The sequence below is a fragment of the Orcinus orca genome, chromosome 14 (assembly GCF_937001465.1).
Source record: "Orcinus orca chromosome 14, mOrcOrc1.1, whole genome shotgun sequence".
NCBI classification, from domain to species: Eukaryota; Metazoa; Chordata; class Mammalia; order Artiodactyla; family Delphinidae; genus Orcinus; species Orcinus orca.
Window position 1 is genome coordinate 73,392,326 of NC_064572.1, and position 18,621 is coordinate 73,410,946.

The window sequence follows — 18,621 nt, forward strand, 5'->3', positions numbered from 1 at the left end:
TCCTTGAGAAGTACCAGCCAGGCTCTCCAGCACATTCTGCAGGCTGTGAGGGTCAAGGGGGCTGCAGATATGCAGTCCAGCCCTGACCTCTGCCTGTGCTTTTCATCCCCTTGTGAGAGGTCCAAAAGGCACACACAAGCTGGTTTGTGGCTTCTGTTGACCTCTCTCTAGCCCTTGACCCTGCGGTTAGGAATCAGTTATGGGCTAAGTTGGATGCACTCAGTGTAGACCCTGGTTATTGAAGCTCACGCAGAGGTTGAACTTCAGACTTCCACAGGGTCAGGACAGCTGGGCTTTTCCTGCCTCCGAGGGGATCTCCAGCAATGCAGGGCAGGGAGGCTCTCCCTCACCCACCCCCTTCCTTTTAATTCATCCCTGAATAAGTGGTCAGAGGTCACAGACTGAAGACCAGAGCCACTCTGACCCCCAGACAGATGTTTTTTGTTTGGCTACCCAGTGTTTTGGAAAACTTTTTCTTAGTTGCCAATATTTAAAACTTGAGAGATTTCACAGAAAGAACACAGTTTCTGGCTTCTCTTGGCAAAAAAGAAGATCTGGCCGCACTGAGCTGACTCTGCGTACCGAGGGCAAGTAGGAGCGGCACCCCAGTTTAGAATGAGGGCAAGCAACCCCAGTTCTCCAGTCCCCTCTCCCGACGCCTGCAGCCCTCAGACTGGAGACTCCCCTTCCCCCCCACCGGACTTCCTTCCTTAGTTAGAGAAAAGAATTGCGCACGTTCCCGGGCTGGCAGGTGACAGGGCTTCACCTGCGCAAACCTGGAGATCCTGCTATCTGATGGCCACCCTGCCCCACCCTCCTCCTGCCCAAAGAACTGTGAGTCAGCCCTCATGCTTATCTCAAATAAGCCTTCCGAGGAGGCCATCTTAACCTGGGGTCACCTGCTCAGAAATGATTAATGCTGCTTGGGGGTATGTAAAATCAGTTTCAAGGGGAAGATTGTGAGGGAGGTACAAGTTTGAGCAGACAGGGCACACGCTGCTGGGTGCCTCCTGCAGAGCAGCGCAGGGATTCGAGTCACCAAAAAGCCCCTCCACCTGGACTGGAGCGGTGTGCCCAGAGCCCAGGCGAGGGCCACCTGATGGGAGCTGGAAGCAGGGAGGGCCTGTGAGGAACCACAGGGGAGATGGAGCTGCTGGGAAGGCAGAGGAAGAAAGGGAGGAATGCCCTGACTTCTCTCTCCCTCCCATCCCCACTGTCCCGCCAGCGCCTCCCATTGGCTGAATGCAGTGGGCGGCCAGTCATCAGGGGTTGGGGTGGTGGAAGAGGAGCCTCTTTATGAAATAGAGCAAAGCAACGAAGGGACAAGAAAAGGGTCTGAGGACAGGCAGCCCCAGGACTGGCACAGTGGGGATATGAGTTAAGACACATCCCATTCAGCCACAGAATCAGATCTGGACGAGTGATAGAAGTTCTGATGTTATGATCTAGAAAACGTGACCACATCCCTCAAGAGTTGACAGAGATGCAGGTGGCTGATAAACCTTTGCCAGAATAGTTTATTCCCCTGACATCAGGAAAGCAAAAAGGTGTAAATCCATGACTATTAGGAGATTAGTATCTAATGTCAGATCTTGCAGGAAATGATGTTAAAACCCATCACAAAAGCCAAGGCAGCCTTGTCTCCACCAGTGTGACCTCAGCCAGCCCTAATCCAGAAGAGGCAACTTGGCTGTCAAGGGGTGTCCCCAGGGAAACTAACAGAGCTGGAGGGGGCCGCCTCTGCCTTCCTGGGTAACTGAGGTAGCTGCTGAAGGCGGGGCTTCCAGGAGAGTGGCTGAGCCTGGACCCCACAAAGCAAGCTAATCAGGGGCAGCGCTAGGATGTGCCCCACGGGAATCTGCAGAGGAATCTGCAGGCTTTCCAGTCCAAGGCACCTGAGCGGGGGGATGCCTACTGGAGGGGAGGGGGGCAGCCAAATAAGGGGGAGTCTCAGGACTCATTGTGGGGAGATCAGTGAGCGACAATAGGAGTAGAGTTATGAAATAATAACCATTACAGTTCTTTATTGAGCGGTTACTATTGCCAGGCACTGGTCTAAGCACTTCATGTTGAATTAACTCATTTATTTATTAATGTAATTTATTGACCAAGGTGCTGCTATTATTGGCCCCATTTTCCTGAGGAGGAAACCGAAGCATTGGTTCTTTGGAACTTTCAGGTTCCTTGTATTGGTATTTTCATCTTTCTTTTTAAACAGAAGACTGATGGAACGTTGTCCACTTTTTATTTTGCCAAGTAAGAGAGAGTAGTTTCCAAAGAGAGTGTACATGTCCAATGTCCAAGTTCGGGACACTGGGAGAAAACAGTGGCATGTACTATCATCATCACTCTACAAACTAAAGAATATTTTCATGCTAAAAGGGTCAAAAGGACATAATCTTGGAGAAGTAATGAAGTAACTTGTCCAAGTAACTTGCCCGACTGGTGTGAGGCAGATTCAAATCCGGGCAGTTGGCTCCAAAACTGAAGGCGGCTGGTCAGCTTCTGCTCATGGCTTCTCTGGAGGATAAAGAGGGTGTGGGCTCTTGGCGAGGGAGGGGCTGGGGGTGGCTCGTTCAGGAGGGCAGTGAGGTTGCTTTACAATACAGGGCAGGACCCAGCGGAAGTGGGGAACCTCCCTCAGGGCACCCAGCAGGAGATGCGCAGGGAGAGAGTGAGAAACACCTAAAACCGGGAATGGGAGGTCATCCAGGCCTGACACCGAGGAAGGTCCGTCTCGCACCGAGAACTTTACCGGGGCCGCATGCAGAGTGGGGCTCGCCTTCGCCCTGGGTGGGTCTAAGCCACCAAATCTGGGTCCTACCTAATAAATCAGGATCGTCGTGAAGATTAAATGACATCCCACAAAGAGATCTGTAGTCCTTTCCCAAGATCACACCGTGAGTCTAGCTAATTGTCCCACCTGATACTCTTTTCTGTCTAGCACTCTTTTCTACCAGATGCACTAAATTAAATCTTCAGCAGACTTGGAATCTTTGTACAGCACATTCCTTCATCTGTATGACAGGTGATGTTGACGTCATAAAAAATCGTGTGGTACGAGGTCACTGGGCAAGGGACAGTCACTGGTGAGCAACCCCCAGAGGACGATTGCTTTTAGTTCTGTCCCTGAATCTGGTGAGGGATCGGGTGATCATGCATTTACCTAAAAGAGAGGGGCTGAAAGGACACGGCCAGTGTGCTAGCGACTGAAGAAAGCTGATGAGCTCTGCTCCTGAATAGAAATGAGTATTAGGGGCTTCCCTGGTGGCGCAGTGGTTGAGAGTCTGCCTGCCAACGCAGGGGACATAGGTTCGAGCCCTGGTCTGGGAGGATCCCACATGCCACGGAGCAACTGGGCCTGTGAGCCACAGCTACTGAGCCTGCATGTCTGGAGCCTGTGCTCCACAAGAGAGGCCGCGATAGTGAGAGGCCCGTGCACCGCAATGAAGAGTGGTCCCTGCTCGCCGCAACTGGAGAAAGCCCTCGCACAGAAACGAAGACCCAACACAGCCAAAAATAAATAAATAAAAAGCTGATGCAGCCACAGATAAAATAAATTTTTTTTAAAAAAGGAAAGAAATGAGTATTAGTAATTTACTGTGCATTTATGCTGGGCACTAAGTAAAGAGTAGACTTTGGTTAATTAGTGTTCTGTGCTATCAACAAAAGTTAACTTGCGTGCCCAATTACTGTGTCCATGCAGAAAAGTGTGAAGATGAAGACATCAAAGACTCGCCTCCAGACGACCAAGGCGAGTCTGACAGAGAACATGAGACACACCAGTTGCCTAAATAACCACTTCGTGTGTGTCCAGCAGGGGTGGAAGCTAAGACTGGAGAGGTGGGCTAGGGCTTCAGGGAACTCCTTTGTCCAAATGGGCGTGATATAGTCTCTACCTCATGAGATTGTGGTGAGGGTTCAACAAAGTGTAGAAAATGCCAGAATAACACCTGGCCAGGAGTCCACACCCGGCTCATATGAGCTGTGGGTGGGGTGTAGCTGCAGCTGTCCTCACAGTCACTGTCATTGATGTTGCTGTTGGCATCACCCTGGCAACCACGCTGTCAAGGCCTGAGGAGGAATCTCCAGAGGATAGAGCTGGGTGGGATTTTCCAGCTCCGGGGTTCACGAACTTTCACATTTCTTGGACTTGGGACTTTTTAAACAGAGAACTGAAGGAGGATTGTCCACTTTTGATTTTGCCAAGTAAGAATAGTTTCCAAGGAAAGAGTACATTTCCAATGTCCAAATAAGGACATTGGGGAAAAACTTGCCGTTTACTATCACCGTCACTCCATAAAATCGAGGACATTTGAGCACTAAAACAGTAGAAAGGACCCAATCTCAGAGGAAAGGGCAGTCCTTGAAACTGAGTAATCTGCTTTTCAAATAAAGGAGGTGTCTATGTCGCTTTTCTTGCATTGAGCTTCGGCCTGGAGTTGGGGAACCACTGTTGTCCATCCTTCCACGCCCCTCTTCATTGTATGTAGAAGTAGGACCGGGTTAAGCTCAGTAAGAGGTGGAGACTGATAGGCTCTGAGCTGTGTTCCTGGATTTTGTTGAACATTCTCTGGTAGCAGAAGACATGTTTGGAGTTGCCATGATGTGCAGTCGCCACAGTGGCCCTGGCCGCTCGCGTGAGAATGAGGGTCACAGTGAAACAGGAGCGGGCCTGGGGCTCTGGAGACCTGGCTGTGCCCCACAGGATTGACCCTGGGCACGTCCCTCCACCTCTCAAGCCCTCAGGGTCCTCGACTCTAAAACGAACACTCCAGACCAGAGTATGGAGACCTTTTCCAGCTCTGGCTGTCTGCAAACCTGGGAGGGAGTAAGTGTACCTTGCATATCTAGAGCATCCTTATTTGATTTTCTTCAAGTTCTTTCCAAACCCTTTGATTGAAGCGAGCTGCCTTGATCGTATCTGAAAGCCCAGTAGCCAGCAAAGCTCTCCAGGCCCCTGCCATCACTGAGTCCGTAGTTCAGAATAGCAGAGGCTGCACTGCCCAGCCTGAAATTCGAGGTGCCCGTTTGGCAATGTAGAGTGCAGTGTAACTACACACCGCTCATCAGACCCTGGCGGGCTTATCAATGGGCTCTGACAGGTACTTGTTGGCCGCCTTCCCAGGCTGGGAAGGTGTCCTCAAGCCAGCCAATGGGATGCCCTCCCTTTGCCTTTGATGTTTATGCGGCCACCTTGGAGGGAAGGCTCGCCCTGCTGGGGACAGTGTCACCGTGAGGCCCAGATAGATACCAGACTGTGGGATTGAGAAGCCTGGTGGGCTTGGGCTTGGTGGGGGGTTGGGCAGCAGCTTCCTGGACACGTGCCTCCACCTCCCCCGCAGCCACTGGAGGTTTCCCAGGCAGCTCCTCCAGACTCTGACCACCTTCCCCTGCCTGTCGCCTTTCCTGAAACCGCATCTCCTTTCACAGGGTTATTTGCCGACCTCACGCATGTAAAGGCTTTACCTTTTGCAAGTGCTTTATAATCTCTAATGAGCTAATCCTCTTCTCCCTGGGGTGGTTGGTGAACTGGCTGATTTTGCTGGGAAGAAACTGAAGCCCAAGTGTGTCGGAGTGACTTGCTCCAGGTCACCCCAGGCAGATCCAGGATTGTGGACACACAACAAATTGTCCCCAGGCAGATCCAGGATTGTGGACACACAACAAGTTGTCCCGGGCACTGGCATTACTCTAATTACAGCCTTTGTTGTCAGGCTTCCGTAATTGATTTCTCACTGTGACACCGTCAGCTCCCTCGGGGCAGGGACTCTGGGTTTTCTGTTCTCTTCAGAGGGACTTGGCCAGACCTGCCATTCCCATCTGCGCATGGTCCAAGGACCAGCACATTCTCCAGCGGAGGAGGGCTTGCCTTCAATAGCTTTTAGCTTTGAGACCAGGAGTGGGCAAACCACAGATAGCACACCAAATCTAGCCCCTTGCCTGTTTTGGTGTGGCCCGTGGGAGAAAAATGGTTTTGACATTTTGAAATGGTTGGAGAGAAATCAAAAGAAGGATATTTTTTGATGTGGGGAAATTACATGAAATTCAAATCTCAGTGTTTGTAAGGAAAGTTTTGTTAGAACACAGCCGTGGTCTCTTGTCCACGTATTGTCTAGGGCTGCTTCTGCACTACACGGGCAGAATCCTGTAGTTGCAGCAGAGGCCGTGTGGCCCACGAAGCCTACAATACTTACAGTTATGGGTTGTATTGTGTGTTCTCCCCTCCCCCACTCCCCTTCCCCAAATCCATAGGTTGAAGTGCTAACCCCTAGGACCTCAGAATGTGACCTTGTCTGGAAAAAAGGTCTTTGCAGATACAATTAGTTAAGGTGAGACATCCTGGAGCAGGGTGGTCCCCTAATCCAATATGACTGGCGTCCTTACAGAAAGAGGAAATTGGGTTGCACATACACACACAGGAAAAACGCCATGTGAAGATGAAAGCGGAGATCGCGGTGGTGCTTCTCCAAGCTAAGGAGCTTCAGATGTTGCCAGCAGACCACCAGGAGCTGGTGCAGAGGCGAGGAGCAGATTCTCCCTCCCAGAGCTCAGGAGGAACCAACCTGCCAACACCTTGATCTTGGACGTTCAGCCTCCAGGACTACGAGACAATACATTTCTGTTGTTCAAGCCACACAGTCTGTGGTACTTTGTTACTGCAGCTCTAGCAAACTAATATGTTTATTACCTGGCCTTTTACAGAAAAGGTTAAATCCCTTTAAATTAAGTAGAAATTCGGAAACAGAGTCCTTCTTGTCCTCACTCAGGACCTAGCCTCGGTGTCCCAGGGCTCAGATACTGGCTCCTGTCCCCTCATTTCCTTGCTGGAGAGCGTGCTCATTTCTCCGCCTGTTAAAACTTATCCCTCCTGTGTCCCGTTCCCTCAGGACTTGTGGATAACTGACCACTCCTAAATGCAGGTTGGTAAGTATGGACTATGAATGGTGGGGCAAGGCTTAGTTAGTTGGCCCAGAGACAACATCTGGCTTTCTTCTTGGTTTTTTTATATATATATATTTTTTTATTTATTTATTTATTTATTCATTTATTTATTTATTATTTTTGGCTGCGTTGGGTCTTCACTGCTGCCTGCGGGCTTCCTCTAGTTGCGGCGAGCGGGGGCTACTCTTGGTTGCAGTACATGGCCTTCTCATTGTGGTGGCTTCTCTTTGTTGCAGAGCACGGGCTCTAAGCGCGTGGGCTTCAGTAGTTGTGGCACGCAGGCTCAGTGGTTGTGGCTCGCGGGCTCTAGAGCACAGGCTCAGTAGTTGTGGCACATGGGCTTAGTTGCTCCACGGCACATGGGTTCTTCTTGGACCAGGGATCAAACCCGTGTCCCCTGCACTGGGAGGCAGATTCTTAACCACTGCGCCACCTGGGAAGCCCCCTTCTTGTTTTAAATGTCTTATCCCAGAGGCAGGAGTCTCGTGGGATGTGCCCCCTCGGGTCCCTCATTTCACATGGCTTTGGGCCACTGTCTACTCTGTTCGTGAATAGAAATCTCATCTGTGATGAAAGAACCAGCAGCTCCTGAAGACTGTGAGCCCCACAGCTGTACGCAAAGCTTCCAGGGAACCAGGCTGGGAGTGTCCTGACTTCACAGGAAGACAAGGGCGTGGAGACATGGAGAAGGGTTGTTGTAAAGGCCGAGACAAGAAGGCTGGGTCCATATCCTGGTCTGGATCTGAGAACTTCATGTATTCGCGTCCTAGGGCTGCCGTTACAAAGCACCACAAACTGAGGGCTTAGGGCTTCCCTGGTGGCACAGTGGTTGGGAGTCCGCCTGCCGAGGCAGGGGACGCGGGTTCGTGCCCCGGTCCGGGAAGATCCCACATGCCGCGGAGCAGCTGGGCCCGTGAGCCATGGCCGCTGAGCCTGCGCATCCGGAGCCTGTGCTCCGCAGCAGGAGAGGCCACAGCAGTGAGAGGCCCGCGTACCGCAAAAAAAAAAAAAAAAAACTGAGGGCTTAAAACAACAGAAATATATTCTGTCACTGTTCTAGAGGTTTGATGTCTGAAATCACGGAGTCAGCAGGGCCATGCTGAAGGTCTAGGGAAGAATCCTTCCTTGCCTCTTACAGCTTCAGGTGACCCCACGCTTTCCCTGGCTGGTGGCAGCATCTCTCCAGTCTCTGCACATGGCTTCATAGGGCCTTCTTCCCTGTATCTGTGCCGTCCCTTCTCATAAGGAACAACAGTCATTGGATCTCGGGCCCACCCTACATCGAGGATGATTTTATCTCAAGATCCTTAACAAATTACATCTGCAAAGACCCTGTTGCCAGACGAGGTCACATTCTGAGGTGGATGTGAATTTGGGGCAGGGTGAGGGGATAGCTGTTCAACTCAGTACAGTCGGTATGGCTGAAAGTGAGAGAAGCCCCAGCCAAACTTGCTTGAATCAAAAGGGAATTGTTTGGCTCCTATAACTGGGAAGTTCCTGAGGCACACCGCAGGGGTTCAAATAATGCCTTTAGGAACCCGTCTTTTTCTTCATCTCTGGGCTCTCTGCTCCTCTGTGTGCCATCCTTTGGGCAGGTTCCCCTCCTGCGTGGTGATAAGAATACCCCCCACTCCCCCATACCCCCATCCCTGCTGCTCTAGGCTTCCATTGTCCCCACAGCCAATTCCAGTAAAGAGAGGACCTTTTTCTTGATTTTTTTAGGAAAAATCCCCGGGCGACTCCATCTGGCCTGAGTGGCTTGCCAATTCCTGAACAAGTGGTTGTACAGGGTCCAAAGAGCTGTAATTAGCCGGGCCTGCCTGTGTCATGTGTCCACCTGTGGAATCAGAGACTGGGGGCCGCCCCACCTGAATCCTGGGGTGAAACTGAGGATCCCTCCTGAAGGCACAGGACGTAGAAGACCCTGGATGGGCTTTATCAGTGGACACAACAAACACACAGCTCTAGCTCAGAGGCAACCATGTACCCAGCTTTGAAAAGAATGCTTCAAATTAAAAGTTAGTGTTAGAGGCTGATTACAATGACCCATTTCCCCTACTCCTGTTTTCATTTCTTTCTGGTGAATATTACCCTTGAATTGGACGTAGAACTTGGAGAGCCTTTCCCTTGGTCCTTGTTTTTGGAAAGTTCCCAAAGAGACACGATACAGGCTCCTGTGCACAGCGTCTCCCCCGCCCCCCGCTCCGCCCCCCACTCTCCTGGTTGCTAAATGTCCTGACAACTGGTACTGTTCTGTCAGACCCCAAAGGTGAGGCACCATTATTCGCGGTCAGGCAGGAAAGCGTGTGCAGGACGGGGCGTCAAACCTGTGGCGTGGCGTGCACTCTCCAACAAACGAATGCAGGCTTGCAAAGGGATGTGGACACTGCTGGCATGCTTCATGGGAGAGTGGCTAAGAGCTAACTCCTAAAGCTGTGCTTGTCTGCAAGCAGCTCTTAGAAACCAGGAAGATGACTACATGAACCTTCATTCATTCATTCAGCAAGCTTTTTTTTTTTTTTTTTTGAGAATGTCTATGCCAAGCTCTATTTTAAGCGCTGGGAATACAAAAGACAAAGGAGATTCAGGCCGTAGAGGGGCCACTTTTTATTGGGGAAACCTGCACAGAAACAGAAAATCATAAAACTGTGTGGCAAATGTAGCGGTAAGAGAGGGGCACACACACACAGGGAAATACATGAGTGAGCAAGGGGCATGGTCAGGAAATTCTCCCGGAAGAGGTGGGGAAAATATGCCATTGATCAAGGACTTGGTTTTGAAATTAAAGTGAATCAACCTAAAAATGCTTTTTGGTCTCAAATAACAGAAGACCTAGCTCAAACTGACTTCAGAAATAGCATTCATTTATTTTCTCATATAATGGAAAGTCCAAAAGAAGGATGTTTGATAGAGAGGTCCACGTCTTCAGGACTGGGGTTCCATTTCTCTGCTTTTTCTTCAACTCTGCTATCCTCCATGGGTCAGCTTCTTTCTTCAGCTGGCTTCCCTCATGGAAACAAAATGGCTGCAGCAGATCCAGGCCTAACACCTGCACACCACATAGTCCAGGTGACCTGACCTTGCATTCCAAGCAAAGCTTCTGACATTCACTCTATTAAACTGGCTTCATTCACATGCCTGGTCCAGTCACTGTAGTCAGGGGTGTGTAACACACTGACCTCTTAGCCTAGGTCACAGCTCTACCCCTGGGGCTAGGGGTAGCGCCAGATGTTTGGAAGGGAGAAATGAATGCGGCCAACACATATCTGCTCTTCGTGGGAAGCAGAATGCCCCACCTGAGCTTGCTGAAACATTCACGAACACACACTGGCATTGGTTACAGCTGGAAGAAGCTCTTGAGTCTTCAGTGAGGAGTCTTACAACCAAGTATGGAGAGATGAGGATCCCAGCTTTTGAAAACCAAGAGGCAAAAAACCTAATCTTCAAGGAAAGAAGTCATTTCACCCGCCGTTATGCCTTGGCGTTTTGGATGCTTTAAACCACTTGGCTTGGCCAGATACCCCATCTTGTTGGAGAAGGGGGTCAGAGGTGCATCACCCAGGATAGCTGATGTTCTCCTGCAGTAGAAACAACCCCCAAATCTCATTACCTTAATACAAGCCCACTGTGAGTCCCACCGAGCCTCCAGGGCAATAGTCTTCCATGGGGTGACTCAGGGATCCAGGCGGAAGGATCCTCCACCATCCTGTAGCTGCACTCCCGGAACCTAGAGCCTAGATCAGAACAGCAAGGGAAGACCCAAATGGAGAGTCAAACCCTGGAAGTTAAATGCCTCCACCTGGAAGAGACGCCTAGCTCTTCTGCTCACATTCCATGGACTAAAACAGGTCACGTGGCCACATCTAACCTCAAGGGACAGGTGAGTGTGCCCAGAAATCAGGATGTGCGAGCTGGTGGATGTGGAAACGCCCACTACAGTGGAATTCCTGGGTTCCTGCAGCGCGAGCAGAGAGCTGTGCCAGGTGCCTGTCTGCTTACTTCCCTGTAACCAGTCTTCTGTGATTCCGGCTGCCACACGCAGGAACTTGTTTCTGGAGAGGGAGGAGACTGGCAATGGAAAGATTAGCTGCTCCCTGGGTTCCACACGGGGATCGGTATTTTCAACAATGCTTGGTGAGTTCAGCCTCAAAGTAAATGGTTAATTCATCTTGTATCAACAGCACTGTGATTCATAAAGTAAACTTGGAGAATCCTTGATGTTTCGGGCCCACATTCCTTTTAATTTGGCCCTGCATTCTTCTGAAGCCACAGCCTGCTCACTTAATAGAATGCAGCATGCAAATGCACATGTTTTTGCCTGGAGGCAATTTAGCCTGCTGTTTCAATGGATGTCTTCTTTCAAGTGTATATCCTTTCTTAAATTATTTACTGGGTAAACACACTTTGCATTTTCAAAAGGGAGATTAAGACCGCTTGTGGCAGACCTAGTAGGATATAAAGCGCCCCCCACAACCTTGTCCAAAGTTAGAAGGAAGTTACTCTGGGCTTCCTCCAAAGTTCCTTCTCTGCTTCACGAGCTGGGAACCCCGCTTCCCAGCTTGTGGACCTGATTCTTTCCGGACTCTGCATTCCTTTCTGCTTTGCCTACAGCAATACCTACCAGCGGCCCCTGGCTGCGACGGTAGGCCAGGCCTCCTCACAGATGGGGCCCACCAATGCCAGCCTTTGTTTCCCTGTCCAGGCTGGCTTGGTCTTATTCACTCAAAGGCCCCAACAGCTCACTTTTCTGGCCCTTAGAGGTATTGTATCTGCCCGACACCTTTGAGGCCCAAAACTGGGTTGGTGGCCCGGCCAGAGTCAAGCTTACTTCCAATTCTGTCAGCTCCAACCCTTTCTTTTGCCCCTCTACAGCCTTTGTCCCACATATCTTTGTTTGAAAGCAAATACTCTCTCCTGCTGACCTCTTCCACCGCCAGCACACAGTTCCATGAGGACCTTTCCTTCTCCCCGTTTGACCCAGTAGTGCTCTGAGAAGACACCATGATACAGTGTTCCATCTTTGGGGAGTTTATGTCAGCTTTTAACTTCAGCCTTTTCTATGCAGACTCCCTGCGATTTTCCTGCAAATTAAATTTGCACAGATTTCTTCTCCATTCTCCCTTGAATGGAATGATTACAATTACAGGGGCTGCGTTCTTTCATTATCATCCTTTGGACAGTTCTCCTGGGGGCCTACGTGCCAGTAACCGTGCCGAGTTCTGGGCTGGTGAAGTGAAGACTCCAGGCTCTGTGGACACACCAAGGTCTTTCTGAACGTCTGTGACCCAGTGGTGCCCTTCTTGGGATCAGGTGTGTGTGCACTGAGTGAGTTAAAGACGAGCTATTAGGAAAAATCATGGGTGAAACCCACTCTTTGCTTTGAGATGAGGGAAGCCCAATTAGGAAGACTGGGGAAGAGCTGAGGATTTAGGGATTCCTGTGTATTCATTTTTCTAACCATGTCTCAGATTAAACAGGTAACACCCACAGTTAATCCTTAATAAATTAGCATCATGGATGCCTTGGGGCCCTCAACCCACAAATAAAATGGTTGTCATCTGGGAGACACACTACCGTGGATGACTTAAGGCAGAATTTTAAAGAGTTTTCATGCTTTTAATCTTCCATTTTGCTGATTTCCTTTGCAAGTGTGATGCGGGTGACTGTGGTACATAGAGATTTGACAGTGACTTGGGCAAATGGGATGTGTAGGGACTGTTCTGAAGACTTCTACCCCTTCCAGGGAAAAGGGGAAAAAATCAGTTTGGGTTTTAAATCAAGCCACCAAGTTACACCGATCAAGTGTCCGTAATTAGCCTCACTTTAACAAGCCACGAAGTCCCGTTTTTATTTATTTATTTTTGGGGACCGAGAATCTTCCTGGTTCCTGAGTAAATATGGCCTGTTGAGTCTGAATTAGCTGTCATCGCAGAAGAATTAATGTCAGGGCGCAGCCTTTCTAGTGGGGAAGGGAAGAAATAAACGAGACAGATCTTAGCTGAGCATTACGTGATAAATGAGGACCGAGCAGATCATTCATCTCCTTGGAGGAAAGTGGACACAGGCGCTAAAGCAGTTTTGCGGAAGACGTGTCAGCAAATGTGATCATTTTGTAACCTGTCAGGAGGAGAGGGAGCTGGTCCTTCCAGGGGGCCATGAGGGAGTGGGCTTGTCTGATGTGACCGTCTGCATCCATCCATTTAGGTTTGGGGAAGAAGGGGTTGCGCAAGGAAGAATGCAACTGAAACCACAAGGATGGTGTCATTCTTCCGAGAAAGAAACTCACCCAGAAGCTAGAAAAGACTGCGAAGGCCCTGTAGAGATTTCTTCTCGAAGATGTGAAGTTAGGAGGGTGGGGTCTCTGGCTGGTCCCACCTAGTTCCTCCCATGGGAGTCCCCTTCCCACGTTCTGTGTCTAGACAAGGCAGCAGACATTTTTTTCTCCTTGGTATTTGGAGGACAGGCAGATGGGGTTTGCTGTGGGGTCTTGACAACTGGATGAACAGCGGGCCGGAGTGCCCAACACTCTGCCTCTATTTCTGCATGGTCGGTTCTGTGGGAGCGAGCGTGGGCAGGGCTGTTTGACCCAGCTTTTTCCCTTAGACAACCTCAACGAGGCATTCTGATATTCGACCTCTTTTCTCAGAATGAGGTAACAAAGTATGAAACAACTTCATCAGAAGCCCTCTGCAGGCGTCCTGGAGCGTGCGTCTGCACCCTGGCTCTCCTTCTGAGTCCCCAGGTCCCCATCTGCCTTTGGCAGAGCCAGAGCTGAGGGGACTGGAATCCCTAGAGGTGAGGGCCCACCAGCCAGAGCACACGAGGCACCCGAGTACTTTGTATTATTCCTCATTTCCATCTTTTTTTTTTTTTTTGCCACGGAGCACATGTAACGTTTCCTCTCGGCGTAACGGAGCGTGAGCCCCAGTGACAGATGATGGTTTCATAGCCTGAGCTGCAAGCTTGACACTTGCTTCTTAATCTTGTCCTTTTCTTCCTAAGTCTCTCTTTTACTTTTCCCTGGGTATTTCTGTACAGGTAAGTACCTTACTGACATATGTTTCCTTGGAGTCTTTCACTTTCACGGGAAACACTGCAAAAAAAATGAGGCTTGTCTCACATGTTAAATTAAAAAGAGAAGCTCGCATGGGGCCCTTGATCACTGAAAGATTACTACATGGTACTCGGAGACCAGAAAGCCATTTGATTCGCTGCAGCTTCTCAGGAAGCATTTCTCCGGGTGCCTCGTGACAATCGCTGTGGCGTCGTTCGTTTGCTGGTGGATTGTTTGTGGAACCCCAGAGCTGCGTGGTCACACACACGCACGCACACAGGCACATGCACGCACACGCACACCCCACACTGGGCTCCCCACCCCCATCCGCGAAGCCCCCGTTTGATTAGCCGACCTGGTCTTACATGGTCTTTGTCCTCGGTTTATCTGTGTGAATCGCTTTTCCTCCTTTGCTCTCTCCTAGAATCATCCAGAACCGCATCCTGATCGTCATTCTGGCCATCGTCCTGGTTATCACCATCCTGACAGCGATCACTCTTTCTGTCAGAAGACACTGATGTATCTGCTCTTCCTTGATAAACAGCGACCATGGCTCGTTCTGAGTAATTAAGACAAAATGGTCACATGAATCATTCTCTCGCGCTGACAGGGCCTGAATGACCCTCCCTCTCTCTCACCGCTGTTCAGCTGAAGTGCAAATAGTGTAAAAATATTTTCTATTCCTGTTTGCATGTGGGTTGGCTTCCTTTTCTAGGTTTGTCTTCACCCAGATTTGTTTTTCATAGGGGAAGGCGAATGTTTATTTGCCTTTTGGTAATTTCATCTACTGACCAAAATAGCCTCGGTGACATTCTTGCTTGCCCTGTGGACATGTCAGGGGTCCTGGTTTGGGAGAGGGCATGATGAGGCAGTCGTGGGGGCTTCTGATGGACTGTGCTGTTTGTCACACACTTCTTGTCACCGATCAGCCCTTCTGTGATGTCTGAGCATGAAAAATGCAGAGGCAAGCAGCGGCCAGAGCCAGTGACCGGCCCAGCAAACCAGCCCTGTACCTCCCCAGGCATAATGAATATAGTCCACCTGCCTGAGAGCTTTCACTGTAAAGGTGGGTATTTAATAGCAGTTGTGCAGGAAATTGACTTAGCACTTTCCCTGTTTTTCTATGCATATATATATTTTTTTTTACCCAAGAATATTTTTTGCTAAGACTGCCCAATATCCACTTTTCACAACTTTGATTACTGGCTACAAGAAAGATTTCCTTGCCTTCCAAACATCCCATACTCCCCAGAATCTGCTGGCAGAGAGAGCCCCGGCCTGGTATTTAATGGTGACCTCCTCTCCCCTGACCTGTGTAAGCATCTCTGTATCCTTTCCGTCTTAATGTTTGCACTGCCAAAAGCAGCCCTCATACATGTAAAAGGTCTGACAGGGTTCTCTCCACGTCCATTCCAGTATGTAAAGAGAGCATGAATATTTCAGGAAGAGCAAGAATCTGACTCCTTCAGTGAGAAATTTCAAATGTGATTATCAATATGGTAGAGTCCTATAGGCTGATCCACTGGAAATAAACTTGATGGAAAATGTTCACTAACCTCCTTTAAAAGAATGAGGGATTGCAGCGCGTTACAAAAGGATGGCTTGGGTCTTTCACTAACAAACGTGAGCACAGCCTTCCTGAATTCACGATGTATTCAAACCTCTGCCATGCTTTGTGATTTCCTTTGGTTTCTTTCTGTCCGAGGTAACCGGGAATTGCGTTTAAAATGAGTTCATTTATGATCAGGCTTCAAGGTGCCCAAGCTGAGGTCATTCTCCCGCTAGTCATAAAGCAAAATGTGTTTTTCTTAAGACTTCATAGGCACTTACAGGGTCCTTTCTATCTTTTGAGTATAATTGGAAGCTTTGAATCCTTGAAAAGCAAACCTGTTCCCTTCATAAAAAATGCTAACCACCTGTGCCCATGGGCGGAGATCACCGGATGCAGCACTTGACTTTTTTTTTTTCCCCTAACTCAGAAGAGAACCATTATGGTTTAGAGAGGAAATGCAGAATGGCAAAATCCACCCGAGAAACTGTACTCATCGAAACAGGCTAGGGCCTGCACGTGTTCAGGTAAATCATTTAGTATCGTGTAAAGAAAGCCGCAGCATTTGCTTCGCAGGGATGGTGTGGGATTTTGGCAGAGCGAGGTAGACCGGCAAAGGAGTGGGAAGGCTGTACTAATTTTCCTATCAGCGTAAGGGATCTATCTCAGCAAGAATCTTTTATTCTGATAACGGAATTCTGTACCTGCTAAACACATCGAAGAAACAATGTAAAAGCAGGGAAACAAGTAATCTCCTTCTCGTTTTGAAACTGTAATGATGGGGAAGTATTCTACCAACCTCTGGTGGCTTCCTTCGAAACAGTTGGTCTTAGCTAAAGTGTATAATCCGTCACCCAGCTACACCTCACGCCGGCCTCTTCCTAAGGCCACCTGGCAAGCCAGGTTGATCTGATCATCTAACTGGCTCCTAAATATTTCATTAACACCTGGCGTTCATGTTGAACGAGGAAATGAGGAGGGAGTGTATCGCTCGCCCTTCAGTGGCTTCTTCTTTAGGGTTCTATGTCATTATCAGCCCTTGCCTGAGATTTTGCCCCAATTCAACCCTGAGAGTGGGAAGAAGATGAACAGATAACCCTTGGCCTAACAGCCCCATCAAATTCACCTCAAGAGCGACCCCCTAGCCCGGGATAGTGACCACTTTGTAGGAAGCTGGTCCGAAGGCCCCTGGCCCTCTCGAACGCTGCAGGACAGACTCAGAGGTGGCCCAAGGGAGGAAAATTGTTCGCCCTGCTCCCCTGGGGAAGGAGGAGAGCCCACGCGTTGGAAGCCATTCATGGAACTGTGAAAGGTTCTAGGAACTTAATGTGAAATTGACGAATATCTCTAAAGTCAGGAGCCTTTGTTAAAAATTATGTTCAACGGAAGGGTGGGGTGTGGAAGAGCAGACAGCGGAGGAAGAGGAAGGAGGAAGCCCTGGCCATATAAAATTCATGCAGACTAAACAGTTTCCCTGGCAGCGTAAATAAGGCGGATGCTGCCCCGCTCCAGAATCAAAAGCAATTTAATTAAAGTCTCTTAAGTCGTAAAGAGTTTTAAATGTTCCATGTTGAAGATGAATGCCGACGAATGCCTGCAAATGCAGCGGGCCTGACGTCAGCTGCCGGGCCCGGGCTGGGAGGCCGTTTGCTATTCTGTTTAAGGCAGGCTGGATTGTCTTATTTTGGAACGAGCTTGGTGGGGGGTTTGCTTTGCTACTGCTTCTGAGCCCTGAGCTTCAAAGGCTGAAATTAATGGTGAACAAAATTGTGCAGCTCTGGCCGTCCCATGCGGGGCAAACCCATTGAGGGTTATCATTAAGTAAAGAAATAAAGAGGGGGAAAAAAGCCTGCCTGTTCCAAAAACCTCATCAGATAATGACCTCAGTGATTGGATTTTCATTACCAAACAGCATCCAGAGATTATCTACTCCACAGAAGAAAGGAGGGGGAAGGAAAAAAAAAGGAAAGAAAGGAAAGCAACCGTCTTTCTCTTCCTCTCTCCTTTTTTTTTTCCTCTTTCTTTTGCACATCTTTTCTTTAAAACTGTCAGATCATTTCAGTATTTCAAATCCGAGGAAAACAGCCTGCCTGCTGCTGTATTTGAAGTTGTAATGGTGTCAAAAAGTCACGACTGACTGACAGCCGTCAGTCCCAGAGGGGCTCATTAAATCATAAAAACTTGACAAGGAAATAATTGCGCATCGCCAGCAACTTGGCGCCTGTTTAGACGTTTTTATTTTCTTTCATTATTAGTCCCCACCATTACGTTCATTAACAAATTGCATTAAACTGTTAAGGGCTAATGATTTGTTTATCGCTTTTTTATTATTATTATTATTTAAACCTTAGCTGTGTCATGTGGTACCCAAGCAGCCTCTTGCCATCATCCGACTGAATATTTTCCCACTCTGAGCTCTGGGTACTGTTGGAATATGAAATAGATTATTCATTACTCTCCTCTTTGCCGCTGATTTGGTTTCATGTAGCGTCTTCCACAGAGAAAGATGAAAACTTGTCAAAAATAGGTTATATCTTATTCGAAGGGGCAACAATAGCAGCAGGTACAGGCACACTTTAATATTTAATTAAGGCGGATGTTAACCCCTTTAAATGACTTTAGGTGTAAGTTCTATTCAAATGCGGAAGACAAAAATAATTGTTCTTAATTTGCAACCTGTTCGGCAGGCACTCTCATGGAGATAGCTGGAAATTTAGAGCAGCATTTTTAAATAATAAAATTTCCTATCATAAATATTTATAGCCGTTTGTCTACGTAGTTGAGAATTAACTACCAGCCATGATTTCCTCATCTCTTTGGTTTGAACGGCCAGCCCTGTGGGGCACCCAGTGCTTGGGAGTGGAGATGGCTTTCCTGGGAGAGATGTGTGTCCAGAGCCAAGGACTGCTGGCTGGTTATGGCTGGGGCTGGTTTCCGAGGAACCGCCGTGAGTCCCCTGTCTCTGGTCCACTTGCCTCCCCCTTTAGCTGAGTGTGTGGTTGGAGGACTCCGGTCTGGAGTGAAAGTAAGTAGGGACTTCTCAAAGGAACACATGTGTGTCCGGCTGGCTGGT

General features: G+C 49.0%; 1 protein-coding gene across 11 annotated transcripts in view; it reads left to right on the plus strand.

The window, feature by feature from the left end:
• The window catches only part of VTI1A (vesicle transport through interaction with t-SNAREs 1A), a 376,929-nt gene that overhangs the window by 343,887 nt on the left and 14,421 nt on the right, over nucleotides 1–18,621 (plus strand). For 5 of the 11 annotated variants that reach the window (XM_033421031.2, XM_033421041.2, XM_033421033.2 and 2 more), the window contains one exon: nucleotides 14,424–17,853. The exons of 1 other annotated variant lie outside the window; for it this stretch is intronic. Coding sequence is in view for 4 of the 10 variants with exons in the window: in XM_033421033.2 (XP_033276924.1) it covers nucleotides 14,424–14,517 (94 nt within the window). In the remaining 6 variants the exon portion in view is untranslated. Of the gene's footprint in view, nucleotides 1–6,890; nucleotides 6,928–14,423; nucleotides 17,854–18,621 lie in introns of those variants that run through there. 5 more of the 11 variants (XR_007471302.1, XR_007471301.1, XM_033421039.2 and 2 more) reach the window with 5 other exon arrangements.